Source organism: Pistacia vera, unplaced genomic scaffold (genome assembly GCF_008641045.1).
Source record: "Pistacia vera cultivar Batoury unplaced genomic scaffold, PisVer_v2 Contig154, whole genome shotgun sequence".
In the NCBI taxonomy this organism is placed as follows: Eukaryota; Viridiplantae; Streptophyta; class Magnoliopsida; order Sapindales; family Anacardiaceae; genus Pistacia; species Pistacia vera.
In genome coordinates, this window is record NW_022195619.1 from 702,273 (window position 1) to 717,602 (window position 15,330).

Sequence of the window (15,330 nt, forward strand, 5' to 3'; positions counted from 1 at the left end):
ACCAAAAATATAACCATGGTTTATCTTTAGTGTGATACAGATATGAGATGTTAGAGAATCGTCATATCCATGCTCTAACATCATCTCTAAATGTTTTGAATGTATATGTGTTGTCATTTGTCCTTAGCAGTACACAAATCTGAGACACTACAATAGCTCATATCAAATGGAACTACTTCATAACTATGATATTGTCGTAAACGACAAGAATTTGATTACATTTGACATGCATACATGTATTTTCAATGTTTTAAATATTTTTTTTTTTTTTTTTTTTTTTTTTTATTTTTTTTTTTTTTTTTTTTTTTTTATTTTTTTTTGTTTTTGTTTTTTTTTTTTTTTACTTTTATTTTTTTTTTTTTTTTTTAATTATTTTTTTTTTTTGTTTTTTATTTTCTATTTCTATTTTTATTTGTGTTTTATTTATATTCAGGAGATCATAGAACATCTTTTTACTCTTTTACCATCAAACTATCCAATGATGATTTAGTATTAAAAATCTTCCTTAACACATATCATAGCTTCTAATTTTGTCCAAGTTACATATCAGCATGTGGTATAAACACATATATATAACTTGGGGCAAGAAAAGTCCCTTTGCAACTAAGTGCAAGAAATATAATTTGTTCTTGAACTTCATTTGCAAAACCAATTAAAGAGGAAATCTCTTCATACCCTGAATTCCTATGTCAGTGGTGGTTGACATTAATTTCATACAGAATAAAGTTTTTGCAAATGTCATGAACTCTCTCTCTTTAAGCTTCTGTCATGAGCATGTGCTTTGTTTGATCATATGAGATTCATCAAGATTTTCTATTATAAAAATGAAAAAAAAATTTGTGTTGGTCCTACCACATTTTAACCTTATAATTGTTCTCTTTAATTTTGTTCCCATGTCATGGTTTTAAAAAGAGAAGCTATTGCTATGCTTGTGACTGTGAAAATGAGGTATAAAGCAGTTGGCATAAGGAATATTGCCATGCACAAGAATGCAACCTCTTCATATTTCTCTCTCATTTCTCACATTTTTCCTACTTCACTTTTGAATTTACCATCCATGTTGTATACATATTTGAAATCTAAGTACTCTATCGTTTTTAAATTCAGATCATAAGAGAATTTTGAATCGGTCAAGAGGTTTTTCTAAGTTCAGATTAGAACAAAATTTTGATTCGAGAGGATCAAGATGCAAATAAATTCAATGCAACTATTTACACATTCTATCAATCATGTAGTGATGATAGGGGTGCAAATTGAAGACAACTATCACATTCTATCAATATCATGTAAAAAATAATAAACATGCAACTAGCTAGAATGATATTGGATTGATTGATATGGGTACATATTCTCCAGACAAAATCTCATATAGAAATCAATTATTCCGAGTAGGTACAAAAACCTTCATATTTTAATGAATTTTATCTAATGAATTTTATCCAACTTTACTATGCTTGCTATGTGACATGCATATAAGGATGAAACTTCACATTTTCTCCGAGTTAGGTGAGGTTTTGGGGCAGGTGAATTGAGGATGAACTCATCCTACCTAGACTTGGTCCAATTGCTCAGCCTCAAAATCAAATCATGCCTCACAATCATTAGCACATTAACCTAAATCATAAATGCATCACCAATCACTGTGAGAAACTTCTGTCATGAAACCCTAGTTTTAGGGTCTAGTGAAATTGATTAAGCATCCTCCATCTTGATAATTAATTTTTTTTTTATAATATCGAGTAGTATTTATTGTTTATTTATTTTGATAATTTATACATTATATTAATTAGGCTTGCTTTGTCAGTATCCAAATTACATTGGCAATAGCATATGTTAATTTATTTGTTTAATTAAACATTGTTACTCTCGAGGCTATGAATATTAAAAAAGAAAAAAAAAAAGTAATCAATCCTCTTATATTAAGATAAGGTTTAGGTTTCTTTTCCCTCAAAGTTTTAATTTTATTGACTATAATAAGTGATGCAAACTACTTTACACATAAGGAGGACTTCACTTTAACAAATTAGATATACATTTTTTCCCAAAATCAAGCTTAATCTTAACCTTGACTGCAAATATTCTGTCTAATTAATACATTAAAAAAGAAGAAGAAGAAGAAGAAGAAGAAGAAGAAGAAAATTGCAAGCCATTAACATTAATTATAAGATAAGAATTGCACATAAATAATGTACAATTCACTCAAAATCTCCCATCTCTCACTTCTAATTAACTAAAATTAAAAAAGTTAGAAAATTAAAATTAAAAACCAAAAATATTAAACTAATCAGCCCAATAATTATCACTGTACTTTCCTCACCCCACCAACGTATGTAAACATAGAAGAATGGGAAAGCAAATTTTTTTTTTTAAAAAAAAAAGAGAAAATTATAATTAAAATTCAAAAGTAACAAACACTTCATCTTCACATGCTTCTGGCCAGCATTTCCTGGAATCTCCTGTATGACTCTTGCTTCTCCAACCTGAACTTTTCATGGCAATTTGCAATGAAAACATCAGCCAATCGATCAATTTCATTCATCTTCTGCTCACTTGAAGCATTATTGTTATTATTATTATCGCGAACTTTTTCTTCCAGCCAATGGAGGTACCCGGAGAGTTCAGATTCACCTTCGTGATGATCACTTTGTTCAGTTGAAATTACTGAATTCCACGTCGAGTCATAGTAAAAATGCGTTGCTTCATCGAGTATTGGCGCTGGCACCGGTGTCACATGCGAAGAACACCAGTTGTAGTGCAGCCGAAACGACCCGAAAAATATTTTCTTCTTGTGCTTGTTCAATTTTGATGTCTTTGATGGGAGAATGAAGTGCTTAGCGTGAATGTTATCCTTCACAATCTCAATGAAAATTGATTTTGCCTTCGCGAGAGCGCGGATAAGGCGGCATACGTGGGAGAAAATGAAGGTGTGGATTAGGGTTTTGACTTTATTGTAGGTTAAGGTGGTGGAAGATGAAGAAGAAGAAGAAGAAGACTTCATTGATAAAGCTTGAAGGTGTTGCAGGGATTTTAGGTGTGAAGGGCTAACCATTTTTTTTTCTTTGTTTTGTGTGTAATGGGGATGAGCTAATTTACCATAGACGGTATTGTTCAAATTGGTTTATAAAGGGAATTCATTACCAATTTGCCACTTGACTTTTAGGTTTTTTAAAGTTGTGCCATTAACTTTTTCTGATCCTAGCTGAGGTGTGAGGCTTTTTTAATTTATTTATTTATTATAATTTATTGAATTGGATATGACATTGATAAAAAGACTTGAAATGAGAAAAGCTGGCTAAAGAGGCGCTTACAAGGTTTGAAATTGTGGCACTTCTTGCTAATCTTATGTGTGCATTGCGAGGTAGAGAATTTCCAGCCTTATGTGCATTTGATAAAAATAAAATTAAACCATTTGTGGGGTGGTTCCAATGGCAGGACTTTAGTTATTTGGGTGGATTATCCTAAATATTTTGTGTTCAAATCCAACAAAATGACCACCTACAACAAGACAAAATTAAGTTTAAATAAAAGCAAAACTCAAGAAATTAATTAATTTTCAGTAGACTTTAGCTAGTTTATAATTTTTACGATTTAGGTCACAAGTTTAAGTACAATTGTATTAGTACAATCATATGTTATAGTAAAATCCCCTCTATACCGTAATTTATTTAGTGTTAATACCTCATATGGTAATATAATGTCATATTATATGGTTTGGGTTTTGAAAATCACCGATTATGATAACTGTTAATGGATAAAAGTAAAAAATTTAAATTTTATGTGACATAAGTTTATTTCACGAATGTACAAATATAATGATGTGAAACTATGAAACCTAAATTTCTATATGGGTGTTTTATATAGAAAGTTATTCTCTCTTTTATACATTATTTTAATCGATGGTTTTGCATTGAAATACAAAATTTCAGCAAAAACACAGGACGTTAACACCTGTGAATTTTCGTGATAAAATACAATGGATAATATAGTCCTCTACTTATATGACTTTCGCTCCGGGTATTATATATAATTAATAACCCATCAAGGTAAATTTTATTTATTTATTTATGTGCATATCAAGGTAATTAAATTTTGACAATAACATGAGAGTGATTAAACAATTAATTAGTGGTGAAATCTAGGGTAGGTTTAAGAATAATTAACAATTAATCAAGTTTTAAATATCCAGCAAGCAGCTCGAGAACGGCTATTGAGGCTGAATCTTCGCCAAAATTACCACCCCAATGAATAATAAAATCTAAATCTAGCTAGTTTAATTTTGTGTTGAAATCAGAATAGATTCTTCTAATTAATTAATTAATTAATTAAATCCTCTGAATTAATTTAATTGCTCCAGCAACATCTAAATTTTCAACTTAGTATGACGTTGATCTCATATATTTAACAAGTTAATCTTAAATTATTTAGTGTGAGTTGGCAAGATTATCCCAAAATTTGGGATCAAATTCATGTCTTTTTCTTGTTGAATTATTTAATTAATTAATTTTCTCTTGAAGAACCCGGAAATTCACTAAGTTTCCATGTTGAAATTCAGTGTGTTGTGGCAAGTGAGATTCGACCAACTCTCCCTTTTTAATGGTAAAATTAATTAATTATTGTTTAGTTAATGATTTTGATTGACAAAATTAAGCATTGACATTGATATTTGTCCAAGAATTATCAAGGAAATTAACTACTTGAGCAAGTTAAATCATTGACTTCCTGAACAAGAATACACGGCAAACAAAACATAATCTTACTCAACAAAAAAAAATTAATATTTAATTTATTAAGATATTTTAACTTAACTTTCTTAAACAATCTACTACTAAGTATCAAGCTGGACAGAGTTGTTGAGTTATTACACGTATATATATTTTTCTTATAATTCATAATTCTACCAACACAAAAAGAAAACTAGGTTTTACCGATGCAATATAAGTGTTCGAAAAATTAGAACAAGCATCAGATTCATTGTATCATGATGCAGCACACAACATAGTTAGACGTGTTAAAAAAAAAAATGCAAAAACCAAATCGAACTGAATTTTCGGATATCCGAAAAACTGGTTTCGTTTCGGTTTAAAGAAAATTAAAAATCAAAACCAGTTTAGGAGAATATTGATTAAATTAAAATAAAAAATGTGGTTTATTATAAAAATATTAAATTTAAAAAGTATATAAAATATTAAATTAAAACCAGTTCAAAACTAGTTAACCGGTTTTCACTAATTGATTAACCGAAAAACCAGTTTTCGCCTTAACTAGTTCGGTTTCAGTTTAAGAAAATTTTTGAATCGAAAAACTGGTTCGATTCACAAAATCAGTTAATCGGGTGTTCATAGACATAGCAAGCCACTTATACAACACACGTCATTCTAAATCTACTTTGCCCTCAATAACCAACCTTGTGATAAATATTTCAACCCCGAAACAAACTCGTGTTGTGTACCCTAATGAACTTGAAAGAGAAACAATAATCTTTGACAATCTAGGTTTGTGGCTTTAAATGTTACAATTTGACATTAGATTTTAACCATTAGATTGAAGGAGTTAATATGCAACAAACAATACTAAAAGATTAATTTCTTGTAGACTTAGGAATTAAAAAAGAATTGATCTTACTTGTACCCACAATATACAAAATCAACTTGACCAATTGTAGCTCGTTAGGTAAACCAATATTCCTCAAGCCTCGGATCCAACCCATTTCTGCAAACTTCGTTTGATGTTGATAATTCAACGTTATTTGTCACCTTATTGTTAGTTGCACTAAATTAAGAGACTTAATTTGCAATGAAACAGACTCAAATTTTTCTTTATTTTCTCTGAAAAGTATAGTAAGAGATTCTAGCTTAATTTATTTATTAATGTATTGGGTTTTCTCCTTGGGGTTATTGGTCTAAAGTTTTTAATAATAAATTTGACAAAGAAATGAATGAGAAAGAGAGATTAATTAATTATAAATAAAATTAGACTAATATTAATTGATGTGTTACACTTATGAATCATGTTCCCGTGATTTCATCCTTACTAGAATGCTTACATGAGCATTGCGTCTTTGGATTGTCTAGTGCGATTTTTTGGAGTTAATTAATTTTAAGTTCTTATCAATAATATAAGTTTATTAGAATAAAAGTACAAGTTAATTATCCTCTTAGATTGTGAATTAGTGTAGGTTTTTGTATGCCCTTTTTGTCTCTATAAAGTTATTTGTAAGGGGCCGTTTGGATCGGGGGTAAATAAGATAAGAAAGGTAATACTTGTTTATTTTGAAAGATTCTTGTATTTGGTTTCCAAGTAATAAAATATTACGGTAGTCTTTTATTACAAATAGTGATTACTATTGGTAATGTGGGGTGTAATCTTATTACCTTGTTAGAGGCTATTATTAAAACATTACCAGGGTAATATGATTTTTCTTCCCGTTTTGCCCTTAATTAAAAACCATTTCGACACAATTGCCATCAAATATCTACCAAATAACAATTACCCAACCCTCATATATTTGAGAAATTAGCTAAAATACCGTAGCTACAAAAAAGCTTAAAAGTTAACAAAATACCCTCAGCCACCCAAGACCACTGCCGGTAGTGACTCACCACCGTCGGCTGCTTGCGTCAGTCGCTGTAATGGTGCACGATCAGCGGGATTTGGCCGATCATGCTTCAAAAACAACCAAATCTGGCGTTTCTATAGCCGTGAAAAGGCCAGATCTTTGGCTATGACATTTCACGGCCAAAGATCTGGCATTTTCATTACCAGACCTGTGGTCGTTTCACAGCCACATCTTTGGCCGTGAAATGGCCATAGATCTGGCAGTGAAAAGGCCATGGATTTGTGATCCATGGCCATTTCCAGCTTTATCGATGCACGACGGGCCATATACGGCTAGTCGTGCACCATTCTATCGATTGCCAGTAGTGGTGGCTGGCTGCCGACAGTGGCTTGAGGTGGCTGGGGGTGATTTTGCTACAAATTAAAGTTTTATATGGTTGGGGTGTTTTAGCAAAATTTCAAATGTAACTGGTTAAAAGAAATCATTCAAAAAATAATAATAAAAAATACTATTATATAATATTTAAAAAGGAGGGCAATTTAGTAATTTATATAACATACCCATCCATTTATCCTCTCAACCAAACATATTATTCACCAATTTATTCGAACCAACCAAATTTTCTAAACATTCCCAGTAATCTTCAAGGTGATCTTTCTTTCCGTTAATATAATATAACCCTATAATAAAACATACGCCCCATAAGGTGCAAAAGACCACCCCCCCTCTTAATAAATATGAATCCCAGTTATTGTCTATAAACGTTAAAAGATTAATTTTTACCTTTTTTTTATTCATTTTTAATTGTTAGATGATGTGAGTAAACTGTTCATCAACACAATTTGACGAGGTTCGTATTTTGAAAAATATGAACATTCCCAATAAGATAGAAAGAGAAAAGTTCTATCAGTTCCCATTCTTTTTCTAGTAAGCTCAATGGTCAATATTCATTTTTAGAAATTTTTTTGAATTGTTCAAAACTTCAAATCACACTGACTAATTGACAAAACAAAGTTAAGTTATACCTTGACTAAATTTAGAAAAATTTGTCTTAAAAAACCAGCTGTAATTAATTGATATGTTACACTTATGAATTATCTTCCCACGATTTCATCCTTATTAGGATGGTTAAAAGAGCATTGCGTATTTGGATTGTTAAGAGCAAAAGTCACAATTGAAGGCAATAGATAACACTGTAGAGAGAATGAGTGGGGTTCGTGTGGGTGTGATTTGAATATTTTTGGCTCTTTTAGGGTTTGAATAAGTGTTAGGAGGAGACAAAAGAAGTGTCTAGAGATTCCAAGTGTTCTCTGTCTTTGTGCTGTTGCGTTGTGTTTTGGTTATTGGGTGAAGGTCTCTCTTCCTTTCGGATCTCTCTCCCAATATTCTGCCTCACATTACTGAGTATCCCAACTTTGCAAATTCTTCCATCTTTCTCAAAGTAGATGTTAGTATGTTAAACCACAATATTTGTGATCCAAAATTTTGAACCCAAAATGTTAATGAAGAGAACAAACCTTCTTAACCGTCCAAATAACCCCTTAGAGTTTGTATGTTAATACATTATATATTAGTTAGTATGAGAGTAACTATTCTCATTAATTTGTTATCTAAACTTTTATAAAATTAGTTAAAATGTCTCAATTGCATACATCATTTACATATTTTTACTTGACACTTATTATAATGATAAACAACTTGTTTCACTGTGATCTGTCTTGAATCCTCTAAACTTCCACGTTTTATGACTTTATCCTCGTATGGGAAGAAGATCCATCGCTTTCTCGACAGTGCTAGCAAAGGTTCTAGGGAAGTTGGAATAGAAGAACACTCACCTTAAGGGTAGGCTTACTACTTAGATGCTTTTAGTAGCTATTAGCTTCGCACTTGGTTGTCCAATGTTTACTATAGGCACGATAACTAGTACATTGTCTTTACCAATTCTCTTGTACTAGGGAAAAGTCATCTCAATGGTGTAAGCGAATACACAAACATCATATCAAGTGAAAAATGTGAGGAAACAGTACATTAGAATTCACATATACAATGTATGGGGATGGCGGTGAATAGGCAATTGAGAAATTAGCTAAAACACCATAGTTACAAAAAAGTTTAAAAGTTAACAAAATACCCCCAGCCACCCAAGACCACTGTCGGTCGTGACTCACCACCGTCGGCCGCCGGCGTCAGTCACCGTAATGATGCATGATAGGGCTGTGCAAAAAAAAAAACCGATAATCGAACCAAACACGGTAACCGAACCGTAACCGAAAATTTGGTTTGGTTTCGGGTAATTTTTATAAGGTACCCAAATTTTTGGTTTGGGTATCGTTTATTTAATTTAAGATAACCGGGTACCTGGTTTTATTAAAAAAAAAAAACCAGTTTTAAATTTTTTTTTTTTTTTTTTACTTCAATTTTCAAAGGCAAAAGCCCCAAATAGGCAAATACATTGCCCTAAAAGCTAAAATTTCAGCCCGTCAGGTCCCGCACTTTGCTCTTATCTCTCTCAAATTCTCTAGTCTCCAGTTCAGCAGTTCCACTCTCCAGTAAAGTGCGTCAACCGTCAAGTCCCACAATCTGCACTCATATCTCTCAAATTATTCGACAGTTACACATTGTTCCTTACTGCTTCAGCCAAATTATTGTGTGAAATATCCCTGCAACAGAATAATCAGCAATTTCATAGAAGAGTGAATCTTTTATAATTAAGTGATATTTGAAAGGCAAAAAGAATATTAAGGATAAGAAAAGAGAAAAAAAGTAAAAGAAAAGAGTAGCAGAGAGCCAGAGATTTGGTTCTGTATTTCTATTTCCTTTCACATACTTCTTTGTTGCTGCTTCTTCAGTTGTAAAATTATTGAATGACATACCCCTGATGGAATTGTTTCTTGTAAAAAATTTGAATGTTAATCAAATTCGGGTACTCGTAAATCAGGTCTTCTAAAACTGATTTGAGGGTACCTTTTTAGGGGTACCCGAATATTCGGATACCCAATTTTTCGGTCTAAACCGGTTTAAGTACCCAGTTTTGCATAGCCCTCCTGCATGATCGGCGTGATTTGGCCAGTCATGCATAAAAAAAAACAAGATCTGACATTTCTATGGCCGTGAAAAGGCCAGATCTTTGGTTGTGACATTTCATGGCCAAAGATCTAGCCTTTTCACTACCAGATCTGTGGTCCTTTCATAGCCACATCTTTGGCCATGAAATGGCCATAGATCTGGCGGCAAAAAGGCCATGGATTTGTGATCCTTGTCCATTCCCGGCTTTGTCGACGCACGGCGAGCCATATACGGCCAGTCGTGCACCATTCTGTTGACTGCCAGCGGTGGTGGTTGGCTGCCGGCAGTGGCTTAGGGTGGGTGGGGTGATTTTGCTATAAATTAAAGTTTTATATGGTTGAGGTGTTTTAGCAAAATTTCAAATGTAAAGGGTTAAAAGAAATCATTCAAAAAATACTATTATATTAATATTTAAAAAGGAGGGTAATTTAGTAATTTATATAGTACCCATCCATTTATCCTCTCAACTAAACATATTATTCACCATTTTATTCGAACCAACCAAACACATTTTCTAAACATTCACAGTAATCTTCAAGGTGATCTTTCTTTCCGTTAATATAATATCCCCCTATAATAAAACATTATATGATCCAAACACCCCCTAAGGTGCAAGAGCCTTCCCCCTTCCCCCAAACATTATATGATCCAAACACCCCCTCATTAGAAGATTAATTTTTACCTTTTTTATTATTAGATGATGTGAATAAATTGTTGATCAACACAATTTGACGAGGTTCGTATTTTGAAAAATAGAACATTCCCAATAAGACAGAAAGAGAAAAGTTCTATCCGTTCCCATTCTTTTTTCAATAAGCTTAATGGTCAATATTCATTGTTAGAAATTTGTTTGAATTGTTCAAAACTTCAAATCACACTGACTAATTGACAAAACAAAGTTAAGTTATACTCTCACTAAATTTAGAAAAATTTGCCTTAAAAAACCAGCTGTAATTAATTGATGTGTTACACTTATGAATTATCTTCCCACGATTTCATCCTTACTAGGATGCTTACAAGAGCATTGCGTATTTGGATTGTTAAGTGCAATTTTTTTTTCAACTCTTTAGATAGTCTTTTTGGAGTTAATTAATTTTAAGTTCTTATCAATAATATTAAAATAATTAAAAAAAAAAACAAGTTAAGTATCCCCTTAGATTGTGAATTAGGGTATGTTTTTGTATGCCCTTTGCTCCGTATAGTTATTTATAAGGTGCGAAACACCCCAACCCCCTTCTTTGTTTATAAATCTAAATTCCAATTAGCATCCATAAATATCAAAGGATTGATTTTACCCTTTTCAATCATTGTTAATTGTTAAATGAAAAGAAAAAAGTAGCAAAGAAAAAAAAGAGTATAGAAGTTGTGTTTCTCTATTCTTTTCACAAGAATTTTCAATGTACAAGAAATCTTGGCTAGGGCTACAATTTGTACACAAAGATACTTGGAGTTTCATACAATCTCCTCCATTGAACATAAGCTTCAGCTATCATTTTGTGGACATCAGATCTGCAACTTGCATTGCCACTTGTGTTACAACTTGCAGTTTGTTAGAGAGCCCAAAAAGTGTTGTAAAGAAATGGCGCCAAAACTCAACGTGTTTTGACTATTATGACTGATGTAAAAAGACTTAAAAACATTTCTTCAATTCATCCTTAGCTTGTATGAGTTTGCTTGAGTTGCAGCTTGCTTGCGTGATTAACATCATCCCTCAAGCAAAACTTAAGCAAACAAAAATTGTCATCCCTTAAATTTGAATGTCATCCCTCAAACTTTACTCCTTGTAAGTACTTTTCTCAGTTGTGTTTAGAGTTTCCTCAGACTATGAAGCTTGTCCTTGAGATTGTCCTTCAAGCTAAAAGTCAGAGGAAGTGCTAAACACATGAAGATGATGATGAAGAGCTTGAAACCAAGAGCTAAAGAGAGGCTTGGTAAAGATGTCAGCAACCTGAAATTGAGAAGCAACATATTGCACCACAAGACGTTTGGATTGAACCATTTCTCATACAAAATGCATATCAATTTCAATGTGCTTTGTACAAGCATGAAATATGGGGTTTGAGGAAGGGCACCAGCACTAGTGTTATCGCACCAGAGGATAGGCAGACCAGGAATAGAAATGCAAAGCTCCTGGAAAAGGTTCTGAAGCCAAGCCACTTCAGTAGATGTTAGAGCTAAAGCTCGGTATTCAGCCTCAGTGGAAGATAAAACAACCACTTGCTGCTTCTTAGAGCTCTACTGGATCAAATTAGAACCAAGAAAAAGACAATACTCGCTTGTAGACTTGCAATCAGACATGTTGCTAGCCCAATCGATGTCCATATAACCTTCAAGTTGAAGAGTGGAACTGCGACGAAAGGTCAGACCATGAGTTATTGTACCTTTGATATATCAGAGAACATGCTTGCAAGCCTGCCAATGGGTGATAGTTGGAGCTTTAAGGAAATGACTAAGTTTGTTCACGACAAAAGAGAGGTCAGGCCTGGTGATGAGAATGCAAAATGTCATATTTACTCCTCTTAATGTCTAGTATTTTATATTTATTTGTTTCCCAAATATACTCATTATTATTCTATTTTGATTTAGGATGCAAACAGAGGCATTAAATGCAAAACGGAACTAATTAGTTGAATTCGGATAGTTTCAACATTGCTTCGTAATCTAGGCATAACTCTCTCATTTGAGCTCCGATTGAGATTATTAAAAATATCGTGGAACCCTAAGAAATAGATCTACAACTTTCATGTTTTGAGTTTGGAGAGATACTCACTGCATCAAGGTTGTAATCGGGCTTGAAGTTGACACACCTGCACTGCTGACGTTCTGGAACATTTCACTTTGTCATGCAAATCAATTAGGTAGTTTATTATTGAAAGTTTTGAAGACTTGGTGCACGCAAGTTACAGTTGGAAACACCACTTTCCTATTTTACATTAGGACTTTTTTTATTTTCAATTAATCAGATTAGGATAAATGTTATTTTAGGATATTATAATATTTTTAGGAGATATTTCAAATTTGAATTGGATATTTTTAAAAAGGAGAGATCAGATTGGGAGAGAAAAGACACACGCCTCTTTTTCTCTCTTCCGGAATTTTTCTCTTTTGAGTTTTGATTATGGCCATGAGCGGCTAAAAGTTTCATAACTTAGTCGAAGGAAACGGAGGCCTCGGAATCAGTAAACTGTGAGATCTAATCTTTTTTTTTTTTTTTTGTGTAGTGTTCAATTTATGTTTTGAGTATTGGATGCTCTTCTATGCCTATTTTCATGATTGTTTCATTTAATTACTAGAAGGCCTATGAGTTGATTATTTGTTGCAATCTACTGCTAGGTTAGATTTCAAATTTGTAATTGTTTGATCCCTCTAACTTGTGAGTAATTAAGATTTAAGAATTTGCTGTGTCAGGAATTATTAAATCTTAAGAAGAACATTCAACTAAATTAAATACAACCGCTTGTGTTCGTGTTGTTCAGTTTCTTCGATTTCTCTAGCCCTTAAGGCTGCTACTAGATTAAACCTTTAGCGCTTGTCTTGGGTTGTTTAGTAGTAAGATTAATTAGATTGCTTGTTTTCTAATTAACTACAACTAAGGAGAGATAGGGAAATAGTTCCAACGGTGAATATTCAAGGTGAATTTATTTATATTTGCATAGATGATCAGTTGAAAAATTCTGATGGTGGATGTTGACTTAGACCAAGTTTGTTATTTTGATTGATAATTTAATTTGAATTTTTTTTTGCCTGAAATTGTTTCTGTTTTACTCAAAACCCCTCTGCCTGGTTCACGTAACATAAAACTCGGCTAGACACTCTTCGTGGGAATGATCCTTACTCACACTACTACATGTGTTTTCAGGTTTTAATCTTGGTTGCCTACGACAGCACACCACCTGGTCATAGTAATGTATTGTAAGGCACCAATGAGACTCCTGTATCGAGAGGGTTGTTCGAATAATGGACCATCTTCAAATTGCAACTTTGAACCAAGAATCATAGGAGTTGCACAAGGACTACAATCTTGCATTCCAAATTTGAGAAGAATTTCCTGAGCATAGTTAGCCTAATTAAGCTGCAAACCATAGGATGTATGAACAACAAAGTTGCCCAAAAAATAATGGACAAGACCGAGAATCTTCAGACCAAATTGAGCAACAAAACCTGACATTATGGTGTGAATGAAATAGGGGTTATTGTTAGAGTAGGTGCCGTAGAGCTAATCATTATTGTAAAATTGACTCTATAATAAATGTTTATTTATCAATAAAAGGCATATTCTTCTATATCGTGTATGTAATGATATATGTCCTTAGGATGATAGAACCGTGACAAGAGTGTCAAGTGTTTCAAATCTTGATAGTGAGAACCATATGATCACATATGGTGGCCATTCTAGAAATGTCCATAGCCCCAGTATTATTTGACCAAGGACACATATAACGCGGTAAGGCTACCATAGTGTTGAACGACCTTATTGAAAGGCAGTGGCTGATCTCACTTGTCAAGGTTGTTTGCCGATAACCTGGTGCAATGTATGGGTGCTTGCTAGAGGCAAGTTCACTGGATAGACCCACTAGAGGATTCTACAGGGATGGTAACTCCAGTGTCTATGGAATAAATTCTCTAACAGATGGTGGTACATGTGATCCTTAGACTTGAGATCACCAGAGTGTCTTGTGCACCAATTGGTGTAGTTTGACACTAGCCCAACGTAGTTCTATTCAGAGCTATCAATATGGTAGTGATTAACTACATTGAGAAGTGTATCGAGACTATGGTGGATTGACAAAGTATTCATCACTTTTGGGTACGAGAGAAGTTATCTCACTAGTTAATTCAGTAAATAGCAATGACACTAAATCTGTGGCCATAATGGGATTGAGTTGATGCTCAATCCAATTTAATGTTCCTGTCATTGGTCTAGTAACTGAATATAAACATGTCAAGGATATCTAAGGTTGACACTATTTCTGTACCTCAGTCTTGATAAGATAACAATTGATGAAAGGATTTGATTGCATGGTAACCATATCATTGACAGGCTGCGGTTTCGCTGAATCCGAATCTATTGGGTGGCCATAATGCCTTGCTAGGAGCCAATCTTGGTCTGTGTGTAGTGAAACGATTAATTGGTGTTAATCGCGATACTACACACTGTCGATATGATGAGGAGCCTACGAGTCACACACTTGGAAGATAATTTAAGAATCAATTTGTGAGAAGGGTATTTTCATCTTTTAGGACGAAAGAGTATTTTGATAATTTTACAGTGCAATTAAATTTGCTGAGGTTGTTATTTGTATTTAATTTTAATATTAAAATTAAATTAGTGAGATTATATTTAAATATATATCTCTGTATATATTTAAATAAATTATTATTATTAATTAAATATTAATATATTATTAAATATTAATTGATTTTAATTATAATAATAATTAATTAATTAAAATACCATAAAGGGTGTGTTTGGTTGCAAGGGTAAACTAGGGTTGGAGTCCATGGTATTCCTTAGTGGAATAGGGTTTTAATTGTTGCATTATATAAGTGCAACTTAAAATTAAAACATAAGAGAATTATTCATTCAATTAAAACTCTAGCCACCCTCTCTCTCTCTCTCTCTCAAGAAGAAAACTTTTCTTGTTCTTCTTTCTTGATTCTTAAAGTCCTTGATTGTTCTAGCAAAAATAATCAAGAGTTTTGCGGAT

The 15,330-nt window shown here is 32.9% G+C and overlaps 1 protein-coding gene across 1 annotated transcript; it reads right to left on the reverse strand.

Annotated features, from left to right (window-relative positions):
* Positions 1 to 2,147: 2,147 nt before the first annotated feature.
* On the reverse strand, positions 2,148 to 3,078 carry LOC116124657. Its single transcript, XM_031410378.1, has one exon. It carries the CDS (start codon positions 3,047 to 3,049, stop codon positions 2,423 to 2,425), a length of 627 nt encoding a protein of 208 aa, XP_031266238.1. The 5' UTR covers positions 3,050 to 3,078; the 3' UTR covers positions 2,148 to 2,422.
* Between the last annotated feature and the right edge of the window lie 12,252 nt (positions 3,079 to 15,330).

Coding starts and splice junctions, on each gene's coding strand:
- LOC116124657 (XM_031410378.1), bottom strand. CDS start 3,049: ATGGTTAGCCCTTCACACCTAAAATCCCTGCAACACCTTCAAGCTTTA.